This window comes from Leptosomus discolor, chromosome 18, assembly GCF_034619465.1.
Source record: "Leptosomus discolor isolate bLepDis1 chromosome 18, bLepDis1.hap2, whole genome shotgun sequence".
Lineage (NCBI taxonomy): Eukaryota > Metazoa > Chordata > Aves > Leptosomiformes > Leptosomidae > Leptosomus > Leptosomus discolor.
Genome location: NC_141408.1, coordinates 10748958 through 10764857, shown reverse-complemented (window position 1 = coordinate 10764857; position 15900 = coordinate 10748958). Strand labels below are relative to the sequence as shown.

General features: G+C 50.8%; 1 protein-coding gene across 4 annotated transcripts in view; it reads right to left on the bottom strand.

The window, feature by feature from the left end:
- The window catches only part of SMG6 (SMG6 nonsense mediated mRNA decay factor), a 114564-nt gene that overhangs the window by 85658 nt on the left and 13006 nt on the right, over nucleotides 1–15900 (bottom strand). For all 4 annotated transcript variants that reach the window (XM_086475471.1, XM_086475472.1, XM_086475469.1 and 1 more), the window contains exon 9: nucleotides 3061–3122. In XM_086475471.1, the coding sequence (XP_086331597.1) occupies nucleotides 3061–3122 (62 nt within the window). The remainder of the gene's footprint in view (nucleotides 1–3060; nucleotides 3123–15900) is intronic.

Genomic DNA, 15900 nt, shown 5'->3' with positions numbered 1-15900 from the left:
TACTTATCAGAGCTGTGGGATGCTCAGCAACCTCCCAGCTGAAGCGGGGTCAAAAACTGTACTGATGGCAAAGAAGAGCACAGCCAGTTCACAAAAATGACTGGGACATGGTTGCCCACAACAACCCTCCCAAAAAGAGTCCTCACTTGGCATCCCATGAAGACAACTTTATAACCAAGAAGCTACCAAAAACCTTGGCAACTACTGGGGGGCGTGGAGGGCGGGGGAAGATCCTCCTGCCCCGTTGCCTGTTCTTGCTGTGTTACTTCTTGCTCCTACGCTAGGAAAAGCAACAGCTAGACCCAGCGAAAACGAGTATCTGTCTCACAGCAAGCGTCCACTCCAGCTATCGCTGACATTGTCCTAGTGTGGCCACACCGGGGCGAGGGAGCCAAAATCCGCAGTGGGTAAGGCATCTGGAGCAGGCAACCTCAGCAGCCTCCATAGCAATTTCCTCTATCTTCCCCTGAGAGATACAGATCTGGTGATATCAGCACGCTACAGGCTGGATTAGCAAGCCACTTCTGGTAACCCGCATGGGCAATTCTGCTGGGCTTCCCCAACAGACTTTCAGGACAGTAAGAGGCTCTATTTTTAAGACAGAAATGGCTTTCTTCTTAATCATGTTGCCCAGATGCCTTTCACCAACCAGTTCTGCCTAGCAGCAGGGGTACCCTGTCCCCGGGCACCGTTTGCTGGAGCAGTTCAAAGTCTCTGTTACCTTCCCACAAACATGGGCTATAACAAACAGGCCCCTTGTACTTCGTAGCTGTGCAGAATGGAGCAGCTCCACCGGTACAAAAGCACTGCTCCCCCTGGAAGAGGCAACTTTCCTGGATTTGGGGTGCAGCCAGGGAACTGGAGCAAACTGATTGCTTCTAAAGACTTCCTAATTTTGAGAAATCTCAGACCACATCCAGCATATCCAGCAACATCCTCCTAGGGCAGAGAGGACACCGGGGACGGAGGAGCCCTTGGCAGGATGGGCTGTTAGTGAGGAGATGAAGACTATTGCCATGGAATAACAACGAGAAGGAGCAAGGGCTTCCTTCAGCCTCGCCAGCTGTGCTTTGATACCGCAGCACATCTGGAAAGGCATGCAGTAACCCCACTGAGCTCAGAACCAGCAGGTCAGGAGCAGAGCGGAAGCTTTTAATAAATTGCTTACCTGTGGTTTTAGGGGCAAAAGAGTCCAATTAGGGCAACATCATCTTTTCCGTACTTTTTACAGATAAATCACTGAAGATCCTGCCCGAAGAGGACTCAACTATTCCTCACCTTTTACCTATTTTAAGTGCAGAAGCTGTTTAGCAGGGCTGGACGATTTTCTCTTCCTGTGTCATGGTATTACTTTCTAGTTCTAAGAACTTTGGAGGATATTCTGCTATTAAACATACTTGGGTTTTCTAAATGACTATCCTGGGAAGCAACTGCCTCAAACACTGCATCTTAATTTCACAAAAGTCTCAGGAGCCAAATGTGCAAGCAATCTCTGCAACATCCCCATTAATCGCCTTGCTGGCATGTGTTCAACCAGAGTTTGGCTGCGAGCACAGCCCCACAGAGCCGAGGACCAGCAGCTCCCCGGATGCTCTGCCCTCCAGCACAGACATGCTGCCGTTACCAAACCTTTCAGGGGGCTCTTGCAGCTTTCCTCCTCTTTTCCTGTGGGCAGGAGGACATCCAGTTGTGCCTCCTCACTGCAGGCCAGCCTGCTGCCTGTGAGCAGATAAGCAGTGCCCTGTAACTCAGGGAGAGATCAACAGCACGGGCAGGGAGCAGATTGCTCTCCCCCTCGCCCTCAGACACTGGGATCTCCCACAAATTGGCCAGCACAGCTCCTACTTCCCATTGCTTTATGAAGGCTCCAAAGTCAAGCACATGCCACATCCTGACATTGGACGGAGCAAACGCCAAGGTTTCGGGCTGTGTGGCAGGATTAGTGCTGTGTCCTGCACTACTGTGACTCCCTGCTCCAGGAGAGAAAGGGGACAGGCCCAGAGGCAGAGAACTGTATGTGTAAGTCAAAAACAGCAGCAGGTACAAGCTGCCCCTTTGCATCCACACTACCTTTAGCTAAGTGGTCTGGAAAAGGTCTCTCAGCCCCGTAACTTGCAGTCAACAGTTCCACAAGTGACTGAAGGAGCCAATGGAGCTCATGAGGCCACATCTGCTTACGAGGCACTGGCAGGCTCGAGCAGAGACCACCATTGCCAGAGACTGTCTGGACACACGCGAGGTCCCTCTGCACCAGCTGTCCCCATACAGCCGCCCCATTCCCTGACAGCAAGGGCCAGTCCAGTCCTGGAGCAGGGACAGCTCCATGGGAAGCCCATCAGCTGTGAGGCTGAGCTCTGCTCTCTGGGTCATTAAGATGTCCCCCAGGCTGGGATCTCAGCCCAGGCCTGAATCAGGCTTGCTTTGCTTCAAGGGGAGCTGTTCAATTACTTGAAACCAGTTCCTGACAGCCATTGCCAAGGGCACTTTGTACAAACCAGTTCCCGCAGCCAGGGCAGCTCTCAGCTACGAGGCTTTCACCGAAATGGCAGCGAGGAGATGAAGGGCAAGGCTTGCCTTGACACGCTCCGGACGGCAGCTTTCAGCTACTACATCGTTCTGCCTCGATGGCTTTGTGCTTCTCGCAGGCAGCAGCCACTGAGAGCCCCCCAGAGCCACCTCTCTGCTGGCTAAAAGCAGGGAGGAACGGAAGAGAGGGGTTAAACCCAGAAATCAAAGAGGAAGGAGAACAGTTAGGTGGATGGGAGAGAGAAAAAACAGCCTCTAGTCCCTCCTGTGTGCACATAAGCCACCAGAGCTCTGCCTCCACCAGAGGGTACCAGTGCACGGGCAGAACTGGGCCTTGAGGTGGGGTAAGAAAAAGCCCAAACAATAACCAGTGTAGATCAGAGGGCGGGTAAGGAGAATAAGAACCAGGAGGCTAGGCCTGCAAGAATTCACACCCTGTGCCCTCAGCTCCAAACACAGCTTAGTTGCTAACAATATTAAATTCCAAAAAGACTTGTAATGTAGGAAAATAAAATAAACATCCTGCACACTTACCCAATCCTGGTAAACAGCTTCCCATGGGCATGGAGAAAACTGAGGATGAACCTTTTGTTCAGCTGCATGGGAAAAAAAAAAAAAAAAAAAAAAAAGAGAGAAGAAAACAATTAAACTCTCTCCTATTTCCTGTGAATTAAGAATGTCCCCAGTGACAGAAGAACCTGGCCTGGATGCTGGGGGTGGCACTGAAGATGGGAACCAAATGGACATGCCCAAACTCTTACAAACATCATGCACACAGGCACAGGCAAGTGCCAAACAGCTGGAGCTGGAGCGGGGAGAGGCGGTGGAGACACAGCACCCTCTGCCGGGTCCCGCGCTCCCGCGCAGGGCTGCCTGCCCGCAGGGCACCCGCACCCCGGGCACCCACGGCCGAAGGTCTCCTCCTCCGCACCCCATAAGCTCGAAGCACAGCGCAGCCCAAGGGGTTATACAAAAGGAGCCCCCCCCCAAGGCAGCGTTTCCCAGTAGTGTTTCCCACCAGTGGAAGAAAACACAAACAAACAAAAAACACCCAAATGAAACAAAAACAACCAACAGAAGCAACTTGTTCAGTGCTCCGCGACTGCAGCAGAGGCTGAGCAGCCACTGGTCAACGCAGAGAAGGAACGGGATGTCCTCACCAACGCTTTCCTGCGGAGAAGCCAACACGGCAAGTTCAGCAGCAAAGCTGTGAGCGCTTGTTCGTGTGCCCTGCCAGGAGCAGCTTTCGGAAGCAAGGGGGTATTGGGGTGATGCTGCACCCCTTCTTTTAACTCCAGCCTGAGGCAATTGCGGAGAGGGAGCTGGTGTTCAGATGTATCAGAAAAGCCTCTGAAAGCCTGCAGTACCAGTGCTGCTACTGAGCTACCAGAGCAACGGGGAGCTAAGGGGATACAGGGGCAGCTGGCTGCAGCACACAGCGTGAAGACAGCTTCCTGCCCTGCTTAGGTCCAGTAACGCCAAAACCTGACTTGAACGATTACTTGCTACTGCTCTAAGCCACCTCTGCTAGCTCAGCAGAGCTCTGGGCTTCCCCGCTCCTTATCTAAATAGCTTTGAAGAAGGCTGTGGGTGAGTAAGTAGTCACTGCCCGGCTCTGGAGGTGGCTGTGTCACACTAGGAGTGGACTGGCCTCGCTCTTACCTTCTCCACAGCAAGAGGCTTTCCTCTCGCGCCTGCACAGCCTCAGCGCGGTGAGAAAAGCCAGGCTCCGAGCACCGCGCGGGGAGACGCTGACCAGGAACGACCCAGAGCACCACCGCTCTGCTCCCGCGCGCACGAGATCTTTATATCTTGAACCCCTCTACAAAGGTCAGCGACGCCACTTCCATTTCCAAGGGGGATCAGACACGCAGAGGGAGGACGAGGTTACCAGGCAGGGCCGCGGCAATGCCTGACCAGGTGCACGTGAGAAGGTGCAAGGCGGCCACCGGCCGGTGCCTCCTGGCAGCACCGAGCTCCCCGCCGGGCCTGGCTGCAGGGGACAGTGATCACAGGCAGCCCTAGCTCTGGAACTACCTCCCACCCTCGTTTGCTGAACCCCTCGGCTCACACCGTGACTTATGCCAGCTGCTGCGCGAGGTGCGATTGCTCGGTTCGGTGTAATTAACCCGGGCTGCATTCCCGGAGGATCCATGCAGGAGAATGATGCCCTGCTGCAGAGTCGCTCCTGGGCCATGTGCGAGTTTCAACATAAAACCTGTCTCATAAAACAAGCCAGACCAATTAAACTGGCCCCCGCAGCAAGGGGTTCTTGCTTACTCACTATTTTACTGCTGCCCTAAAGAGCCCTTTCCACTGGAACTTGACTTTATTTGCCACCATTTTATTAACTCTGCAGATGAAACCCAGAAGAGACTGGGGAATACTGGGACAGCACAGCAAAGCCCGTACTTGCTTTGCCAGCAAAGTTGGGATATAGCTGCTTCTCCGCCCTCCTCCTTAGGACACCAAGGTAGCTCAGAGCTTGAAACCTTTCGCGCGTACTTTTTTTTCCAGGCAACAGCTTGTGGAGGCTGCAGTCACATACCCTGACAGAGACACGGCCTAGCCAGTCTGAGCCCTCAGCTCAGGTGCAAGAGCATCGGTGGGGTGCTGGGCAGTGCTCTGACCCACAGCGAGCCCATGTGCTGCTGCAGCCTGCAAGAGCTGAAGGAGGGGGTCCGTGCTCTGTGCTCTTTGATGGAAAAGAGCAGGAGCTCGCGGCCTGATCCATCTGCACTGGAAAGCCTGTCACAAAGCTGATCAACAGACTTCACATAAGGGAAAGAAGAAATTGGGGCAGAAGTTTTTCTCCAAGGCCCACATTCACCCGCAGCCCCGGGAGCGCTCACCCTGCAATCCCCGTACGCCTTTCCTGGCAGCGGGGGAGTACCGTTAAACCTCCCCACCTTGAATAGAAAGTGACGCCCACGCTCAGCAGGGACGTGCCCACAGCGTTCCCACAGAGCTCCGGGAGGGCTCGCCAGGACCTCGGCTTCACCCCCATCTTCTCAGAGCAAATTTCATGCTCAGCCTTTTCACTTGCAATCCCAAGGACTAACCAGTTACACTCCACAGGAACCAGTGCTGAACTGGGGCTCAGATACGTGCACGTATATACGTCTGGAATTGTTTTTCAAGGGAAGCAGGTTACCTGCCTCTAGGAAAGCAGTATGTTTCATACCTCTTGCCAACTTAAGCACGAACACAGCAAGCCCAGGCAGAGACCTGTGTGCCCCAGCACTGTGGCATCTCAAGCAGGCACCTCTCGTGCTTCTTTCATTACTTTTTGTTTCACTGCCTCAAGGTTTTGATGAGCTCATCACTTAACTTTGGACCTTTCATCTCCGAGTTCACACTAAGGCCATGGGCTGCTTTGACTGGGCTTTTCTCTGAATGACTCTTTCTCTAGTGACTCACCTGTCCCTCAGTCTCCGGGAGCCCTCCCTGCTCCTCCCATCAAACGTTACTTCTCACGGTGAGAGAGAAACAGCGACTTCCACAGTCACCTGCTGTTCTGCATTCACACAGCAGAGAGGAAGACTTCCCCAAAAGCGCGCTCGCTACCCTGACAGTGCTAGCATGAGACCTGCAACAACTCCTTGCCTTCATCTCACTCACTGTGCAGTCCAAGGGTGGCCACCTCCAAAGGTTCCCTGAAAACGGCCCTTGTAGCGCTGTCAGGGGAAGACAGGGCTCCCTGCGCGCTAACATTGCTGCCCCTCGCAGGCAGCTTGGCTCCTTGGGACGGGGAACCAAATCTGGCTGGTCCCACTTGGTTGCTTGGGAAGAGTCCACCAAGCAAGGCTTATTCAACAATGAAACTATGTCAAAAAATGGATTTTGGCCCTTCCCGTTGAAAAACGGGCATCACAGATAGGGAAGTTATGAGCATATAGTGAAGGCATTAGTTATAAAAACAAACCAGCTGTCAAGAAGAAGAAGGGGTCCCTGCACACAGTAGTGCCTGAAGCTGAAAACAGCTGTTTCGGCTGTCATGAGTCAGCATGTGCAGACAGACTAAATCCACCTGGGAAGAGGCAACCTCACCAGAGGAACCAGCCCACTGCTGCTTGGGGAGCATTCACACACCGCACCGCCAACCAAACTGGATTTGTTACCATGGAAGAAATCAACAGTGACTAACAACTTCTCGCGGAGCAGCTAAGTGCAGAGATAGCAACAGTCCTGGAACAGCCAGCCCAAACCACCAAGAGGCCACGAGGAGTACGTCCTGACAACACGCAGACCAGAGGCGGTCAGACAGCTTCAGGAAAGGTTTGTCATGTCCTGAGCCAGAAAAGAAAAAAAGCAAGACCCAACCTCAAGAGACCGTGCACTGACCAAAACGGGTTTGAGAACAGTGTCTCCCACCCCAGCACAGAAACACTGGAAATGCCACCGGGGTGCGCAGGAAAAGGAGTGCCACAATCCAGGCCGGGAAGCAGCGCTGCTGTGCTTGAACCCAGCACGGACCCATTTGGCTCACAGCGAGGAGTGCACAGAGCTTTGGCACCTGAGCATCAGGCCCAGCTGTGAAGGAGGCACCAAATAAGGGAAGGATTCTGGAGCAGCGACTCCTGGGGAAAAAGCATTTCAAGTTAAAAATTGTTACTTCAGGTTTGGAAGTAAATTTCAGGATCTGGTCTTTATCAAATGAGGCAAACTTTCTTCAACATCAGCAAAGCATCTGCGGAGCAGAAAGCGGTGTCAAAGTCAAAATAGGCTGCAAAAGACAAGTCCATTAATCAAGAGACCAGATGCAAAACTGCCTGTAACAAACGCGCTGTCTCCACCGGAGTGGAAGGGACTGGAGCACAGCAGGACGTTCTCCTGAGTCTAGGGGTCTCCTCAGTGACAAGGGGTTGGGATACAGACCACAGAGCCACACAGCTCTGCTCCAAAACACGTACCACACTCATCCCAAATATTTTCAGGGTTTCTTGGGCAGCCAGGCTTTTCCAGGCGCAGATTCCTTGCTGAGAACTGTATGAAATAACGTTCAGACACCCAAACCGTGCCATATTCTCACTCCCAGCTCAAGGGCCAGATATACCACATTAACTATTAAGATTATTCCTCTCTTCTGCAGGCAGCTCCTTCAGAGCTTTACACCACCCCACCCAGCAACAGCACTGAGCCCACCACCTCCCCTGGAGATGGCTTTACAAATACGAGCCTGAGCCTTCACCCCACGCCATCCCAAAGTTGCAAGGCACAGCTCTGGCTGATGTTTTCCATGGCAGTATCTCACCGAAATAACACCGAGCACCGATACAGAGCTTCCGGAAAAACCCAAGATGCTGCAGCAGGCTCGACTGGCAAGACACCAGGAGGAGGTTTTTACTGTTACAGGTGCAATTGCAACAAAGTGCTGGTGGAAAGCGCTTTGTGCCAATGGCTACCGACATAAAGGAGACGAGACAAAAGGGCTATTAAGGTTGTCTGGCATTTTTGCAGTATTTACAAGGTACCCACAGAGCTGTGGGCAAATTCCAGCTGGGCTAATCACCATAATCATTCCCCTCTTCATATACCACCTGCAACCACAAATGGATACCGAGCTCGCCTTGGCTTCTTCTGGCCACATGTTCTAGTGCAGGTTTCCGTTCAGCAGTCACAATGCCCTGCCCTGAAACGGATTAATTTCTGTAGCATTAGAAGCAATTCCAGTGAGAATCCTGATACGTAACATCAGACACTGCACAAACGTAAAACCCGATTTGCTGTGACACGGAAGAAAGAGGGAACCCTGATGTATTGTGGCCTCGAGGCATATAAAATTCATTTCCAGGTAAAGAGACCTTAAGACACTCCTGCAGCTTCCTGATCTTTTGGACTGCAGCAGCTACAGCGTCAGGACACATATCATAGCTATAAGATGGTTGCAAGTCAGCAGCCCAGCAAGAGAAGAGGAGGCATTTAAGAAGCCCCCCAGCAAAACCAATGAGCTTTTGATTTTTCCCTTCACCACTGCAGACAGCAGGCGAGATGAGAAACATGAGCAAGAAAATTGTGCACTTTAGTAACGTAAGAATCAAGCAGCGGAAGCTTCACTGGCTCCGAAACAAACATCTGACCTACAAATAAATTTAACATTATTAAATAATGAATTTACTAGTAGAACTTGCAATCTAATGAAATCAGGTTGAACAGAGTATTTATATGCATGTTATTTCCTTTTCAACCAAACTTGTATCTAAGTTTGGTTTCTATAAATTAGTAATACGCAACATTCTTGAAAAAGATGTTACCATTAAATAGATTTAAAAACCGATTAAGCAACCTCTTAAAAAGCAGCAGTCTTCAGGGACCCTCACTGAACTGGATGGAAAGAGGCTGGTAGAGACTCACTAACAACGCTTTTAATCAACAAACTGAAAGCAAATCCTGCTGTCAAACTGCCTGTGACAGAAAGGTGAACGCAGCAGTAAATAACGACGGCGACAGCGTGTTCACACAAGGTTATTACAATCGCTTCAAAACCTGGGGTTTTCCAGCATCAAATATCACGTTATGCATCTGGGATCATGTAAAATTAAGACTTCGGGAGACCGTGCCTGAGGCAGCTTCTCCAGAAAGGCTCTAGGGACTACAGCGGCTAAGTTCCCAATGCAACGTCCAGTGACAAGGGTTAACGCGTCCCTTAGATGTACGAGCAGAGAGCAGGCACTGGACAGCAGATTTACGTCTATATACGGCGCTGGCGAGGCTGACACTGAAATACTGCAGCCCGTCCTAGTGCCCTTATTTTAAAAGGATGCTGAGAAATTGGAAAGGGTCCAGAAAACAGCCATAAAAGCAATTCAAAGGCTAGAAAGGATGCCTCGCAGTGAAAAGCTTAAACAGCTCAATCTGTTCGGTGTATCAAAAAAGACTAGGAGGCGATTTGATGGCAGGGCGCGAAGCGCCTCTGTGGTACTTAAGGGCTCTTTACACTCACAAAATAGCAAAGCCCAAGAACAAACTGGGAGCGTTCACGCTGGAAATAAGGTATAAGCGTTTCAGAACCAGTGCAATTATCACTGGAACGAGCTCCCCAGGAAAAGGGTGGATTCTCAAGCCTGGACGTCTTTCTGGAAGTCTCGCTTTAGCCAAACACAAGTTATTTGGCTTTATACAGGAGTAGCAGGGTGAAATTTAAGGACCTGTGATATACAGGAGATCAGACTAGATGATCTAATGGTCCCTGCTGGCCATAAACTCCATGAATCTACGCAAACACGCCAGAGAGTCCTCAGCTGAGATATCAAGTTAACTTTCAACACAAAACTTTTCATAAATTGGCTCTGGTGCTGCAGGTCGTTTAGGATACAAGCTCAGCTCTTCCAGGCTGCATCTGGTTAAGCACTGAAAGCGAGATGACCCGGGCAGAGCCGTTCTTTGTCCAGCAGGTAAGAAGAGGCCACGTGCTGCGCACTGAAGCAGCCCCAACCAGCAAAATGCAGCTTTTACTCAAAACACATTTGCCAGGAGTAAACAGCATCCCCTTCCTGCGATAGAAAACTGACACTAAGAAACGTGTGATGAGTTCTGGTCATAAGAGATCTCCTGCTAATGTAGCTCAGGGTGTTGTCAGCCTTCTTCCCTACTCCAGAGTGGATTATTTGTGGGGTTAAAGCACGAAGGAGGGAGATAATATGAGAAATTAAGAAGGGTGAAGACTGAAGAGACCTAACCCTGAAAGGCTTAGGATGGAGTTAGGCCAACAGAGAAGACATTTGGACAACAGACTGAGCAGAGACAGAGCCTTCCAGAAGAATGACAGCATTATCGCACGCAATCTTCACGCTCCCGCTCTCCCAGCCACGCTCACCGGCAGGGACAACGGCAGCCACTCCCAGCCAGCCTGTGTCCCAGGCTCCCACAGCCTGGAGGTAGTTGTCCACCCTGACGTATTCCCGGAGCAATTCTGGAGCCTTCGCTTCTACCCGCCCAGTGTAACACAGGGCACGAAGGCATCTCTCTCTCCGCTTTAAATCATGCAGCAATGAAATATGCCGGGGAAGAGTAGAGCCAAGGACAGGGGAAATGACACAGATTCCAGCAGGTTCCACTCCCTGATCCTCCGGAAGGAAGTTTCTTTCCTAATACCCACCTCCACAGTGGTTACGAAGCCAGTCTGGAAACGGCTCATGCAACACTGAAGAGAAATAAGCATTCCCCATGGCAGAATTAAGAGGTTTGGCTATGGAAACTGAGGTGCCCATCCCAAAAAGCGTACAACACACAGCAGAAAAAGTTGACCTGGGCCAACTTCAGACAAAGATCAAGGTTAGACTAACAACAAAAAAAAAAAAAAGCTCAGGAGAAATCACAGTCTACAGCCCATACCCTGCTCTGGGAAATTCCCCAACCCTGCTATTGGGCATTTTATTTCCTTCATTTCCAGTACTGCCAATTCTGTCAGTATTCTCATCTGAAGTGCAAACGCTCCCTCCCAGTACCACTCTGCAGTGCCGGGATCATCAAATCCGCTGCCACGAGAAAGGACTAATGTGCAGCAGCAGGAGGCGGTTTGGTTACACACAAATCCCCGGCTGATCAGCACCAGCAGGAGAGGAAATGAGGAAAGAGTGACTGACAGGGAAAGGCGGTTTCTGGATGATTGTACTTGGTTTTAGAGCATGAGAAGCTTGTTGGAACTTGATGTCTCGCTCCCCTCACCGCAGCCTCTCTGAGCACTGGGATATAGCAAAGCCCCTCACACAGGCATAACTCATTGATGTCCTTGTAGTGCTCCCACCTCTGATCCACCACGATACTTCTACACACATTAGCACCAGATGCCTGTTACCGGAAGGAGAACATGTCTCTGTCTCTCCCAGTCAAGTAACATTAGCCCCTGCCTTGTTCTTTATAGTTAAATAAAACCACCAACATGGTCTAAAAAGAAAAGGAAAAAAAAAAAAAAAAAAAACCCACACCCAAAAGATCAACACCAACTTCTGGAAACTCTTACCGATAGCTTAGCCTTCACTTTCTGGGTAGTGACAAAAGGTCAAGTTGCACTGGGAAGCAACATGTGGGTTCTACACGACATGCGTGCACAGGCTGAAGCGGTAACCAGGCTCTGGGAGCTCTGCCGAGCTCCAGGAGCTTTAGCGGAGCAGCACCGCGCCTCCACGGAAAACCACAAGGCCGGGCAAGGTGCAACAGCGATTCTGGTTGGATTGCTAATGTGGGATCTGCAGCTGAGAAGGTTTTTACCAGCATTTTAAAATAAAAGAGTTTATTAAAAAAAAAAAAAAAAAAAAAAAAGCAGTTAAGTGCGAGCAGGGAGGGTGCACAACTGGCGGGCAAAAAAAAAGCCAGTGCTAAGCTTGCATGGCTGAATGTCACGTCTCAAACCCAGAGAGGCTAGGAGTGTGGTTTTCATGTTTAACCAGTTTCAACTGCAGCCTGGCACTCTTTTACTTCCTCCCTAGAGCAGTCTTCTCACTGCTAGGGGAAAGAAACCAACCTTACCGCGTGAAATAAAACGGCTAGAGTAAAAATAAAGCCCCAAGGTGGTTTGGTGACCGAGGTCATATTAGGAGGTGGAGGAGCTACAGGCTGGGGAAAGATCTCAGAAGTACTCACGCTGCCAACCAAGAAAGAGATTACAGAAGAGGAGGCAGGGCAGAGAATTAACACAAGTCCAGCAGTAAAGAGGCTGAGAAGTCCCATTCGCACGCCACCAGCTCCCCTGCGCTCAAAACAGTTTGTAAACTGTTTCCTAAACACAAAGGAAAAAAACCCCAGACCTAGTCCTGACCTCCACGAATGAGTAACCAAACCCAACAGCTTCCTGCAAGCTTGCGGGGGTGAGGAAAGGAGGCTGCCTGGACAGGACAGAGGGAACTCCAGGTTTTTCCCTCTCAAGTCCTGCTCTAGGCACAAAAATTAAGGACGCAACGTGCCTTGCAGCTTTTTCCTGTGGGTGGTGCATAAAGGTCAGAAATAAGGAAGGGCAGCCTTTAGCCGATTATAGCGCCTAGCATTGCCGCCCCAGAGAGCTTCTTTGCTTGTTTTAGTGCCGCAGGGGATGCTCAGCAGAGGCTCGCAGCACTGCAGAGGTGTGGATTCAACAGAGCAACAAGCGGCAGGCTGGAGGGGAAGCACTGCCTTCCCTTGACAGCAAGGGCAACAGACCACAGACGGGATCGCTCACATCAAGTACTAGAGAGCACCTAACCCTAGAGGAGACAAACTTCCTGACTTCACACAAGGCGCCTTCCTGTGGCACGGCACCGACGGCAGCCTGACCCAAGGCCTTGCTGCAAGAACGCCTGTGTATCCCGCTAGCGGCTCGTGCGCTGAGGAAAACCAAAGGGACACTTCCTGGTGTGTCCCCAAAGGGAGGGGGGACACCAACACCACTGCTGTGGTGTGGCTCAGGTGTTTAACAGGCTTCAGCAGACAACCTGCTGGGCACCTCCAGGCATTGCTGGTCTAGTGGTTTCCAACCCCTCCACACACATATATCGGCAGGGCAAAAAACTCCTGGAAGCACACAAGAAGTCAGCACAGGCTTCCAGGGAATCGTGTGCAGCCTGGGGGGTTACTCTTTTGGGGAGTCACATCCCAGCAGCAGGGGGAAGGCAGGCAAGCCTGCGCTTTCACACTGCCCATCTAAACCAGAGGCACAGCCCCAGCCTCCCAGACTTATTCTCCAGATCAGAGGCTCCTAAAAAAGGACCATTCTGAGCACTTTGCCCACCTGACACCATGGGAGGTAGCAAATGAGGGAGCCCTGTACTTCAGCCAGCAGGGATTATTCATAAAAGCCTGCTTGGAATAGAAAAGATCAATCCTTCATTGTCCTGAGAAAAACCACCCAGCCGCGCTGGCAGTGCGGATAAATGCTCCCACCAGCCTGGCAGCAGACTCTGGGACAGACACCCCAGAAATGACGAGTTCCCCAAGCAGCCTCTTATGCATGCACCTATATGGAAGAACAACCATCATTACAGAAATACATTATTTCCACTTTTGCATGTCACTTATTTCTAGTCACGTGTAATGGAAAAGAGTCACAAGGTGAGAAAAGAGCAGAGTGAAGGGAGCTGCTCTCAGAAAACAGGAGTGCCTCTGTGGTATATTTGCACAAGCCAAGCTGGGCCATGCCCACAGACACCCAGCTCACACTACAACAGCCTTTTAACAAACCAGATGCTCTTAGGGACCACAGGCAGTGACATCAGGGTAACCCCAACTCTGAACACAAGTCACTACCACTCCCACATGTGACTGGTCCAAGCAAAGGACAGGCCAATGGGGCAAAACAGCCAAGAAACCCCCACCAAAAACCGCTACCAGGCTAACATGTATGCCATCTCTCCCTAGAAGCAATCTTCTCCAGATGCAGAGCCCAAAAGACAGCTCCCCCAGACAAAAAAACTGCACTGACTGAAACCAGCCAGGAGAAGGAGACAGCCCCGTCACCCGAGAGGCTGCTGCCCAAGAGGAACAAGCAGAAACAACAAACGCCACCAAGGAAAAACGGATGTGAAACACACAGGAGCTGACTGGGACAGTGACCCTTTTCACTAAGGACACATGGCCTCTGTTGAGGCAGTGGCTTGGGCAGCCCCGAGGACTCCCCAGCGCTCCTGGATGCACAGGCATGCCCAAAAGTGCCTTCTCCAGCCTTGGACTGCAACTGGGCTGCAGAAGGGCAAGTGGACGCAGCATCATGGTGCACAGGTGAGGCAGGCAAAGTCAGAAATAAAAGCAAGCAGGCAAGAAGAACTGAGAAAGACAGAAGGTGAGAAACCTTAGAGATGTCTCATCTCGGAAAGAAACTAATCACAGTAAGTTGCGGAGATAGCCCCAACCAGACATCGCTGGATAAGTTCCCAGTTAGCCGAATCCTGACCTAGAGGGGAAAAAAGCGGGACAGCTCTCACACCCTCTGCTGCTTGGAGAAGACAGCACCCTCATCCAGCTGCAGAGGACCACTTCCCCACGCTTGGTGCTCATCTGATTTTCTAGGACTTGGGAGACGGAAGATGTCCGAAAGAGACAACACTACTCATCTGAAAGAAAATACAAACAATCACCCGAAGATACACACTGCTTACAGCTCCTACAGCTCCGACATCGCTGCTCTGCCTCCTGCTGCTCACACCCACTACCAGCCCAGCGTGACACTGGTACGGATAATAAGCTTCCAAGACAAGTACAGTAGGTAACAAAGGAAAAACACGAAAGTAAGAAGCCCTCTGTATTCAACCTATTGAGGGTTGACATCTTTTTTTTCAGCAGGCCTCCTAGTGGTATTTACTGCTCACTTGTGGAAACCTTGATGCACTGTCCATACTCCCTGCTGCTGAGAAGAAAGCCTGTGTCAAGAAATGGAGGTTAAAACATGCTCTGAACTTCAGAGCTAATGATTCCACCACAATTTCCCTGCTACTGCAAAGGGGTGGTTGTTTCACGGGCACCCAGCACCAGGCAAATGCAACACCTCTGCCCCTAACCAGCAGGCTGGGGGGAAACGGGAAGGTTCCCGCAGTCAACAGACAGGGCTGAGACAGCAGATCTTGACTCTGGTCTTAGCTCTCCTAAGAGCTTTTTTGGGTGGCCCTCCCAAACTTTTGATAGCTCTACAAGATTGACCTCTCACAAAGAGGCCAGGAGACTTAATTCTTTAATGATGCTGAAGTATTCAGACATCTGGAGAGAAGTACTATTCAGTTACTGTCTTGCCAAGCAAAAACTTCTCTTCCCTATAATCATAGCTGCTGCTATGGAGTAATCTTTATTAGTGCATGCACGCTGCGTGATAACACAAGGAAGTATCTACTGCAGAGCACAGGCAGCAGGCCATAGCAACTGTGGGAACCTTAACTCAGCATTTCCTGACAGGAGTGATTAAAATCTCAAACTCCGTGTAATATTAACACTTTCTCAAGAGACTGACAGCACATTTGCCCCATTTACTTTACCAATTCACAGTCTGCACAGTAAGCTGCATACAGTGCTATCAGATTCAAGATCAATACAGACCCACGGCAAATGAAACCAGTGGCAGACAAGAAATGGCAGAGACTCATCTCTCCAGCTCGCTTTGCCCTGTCCAGCAACACAACCACTCGTTGGTCCAGCCTCCTTTTTTGCATTTCTTATTGGAAGCCCACACAAAGCGACTGGATATTGTCAAGTAAGCAGGGCCCTGGGTCAGCCTGGACTCTCCTGCCACTGCACACCTAGAAACATGTAACGTACAAGAGACCACAGAGCACAGCCATTCACAGAATGAAACCCCAAAAGGCTGTGGGCATAACGGACAAACCCCTAAGCACAAAACAGCCAGGCTGCAACCCAAACACTTCTTCAGCTTGCTCTGAAACCACCCCATGCCCTTCACACGCCAGCAGCGCCAAATCC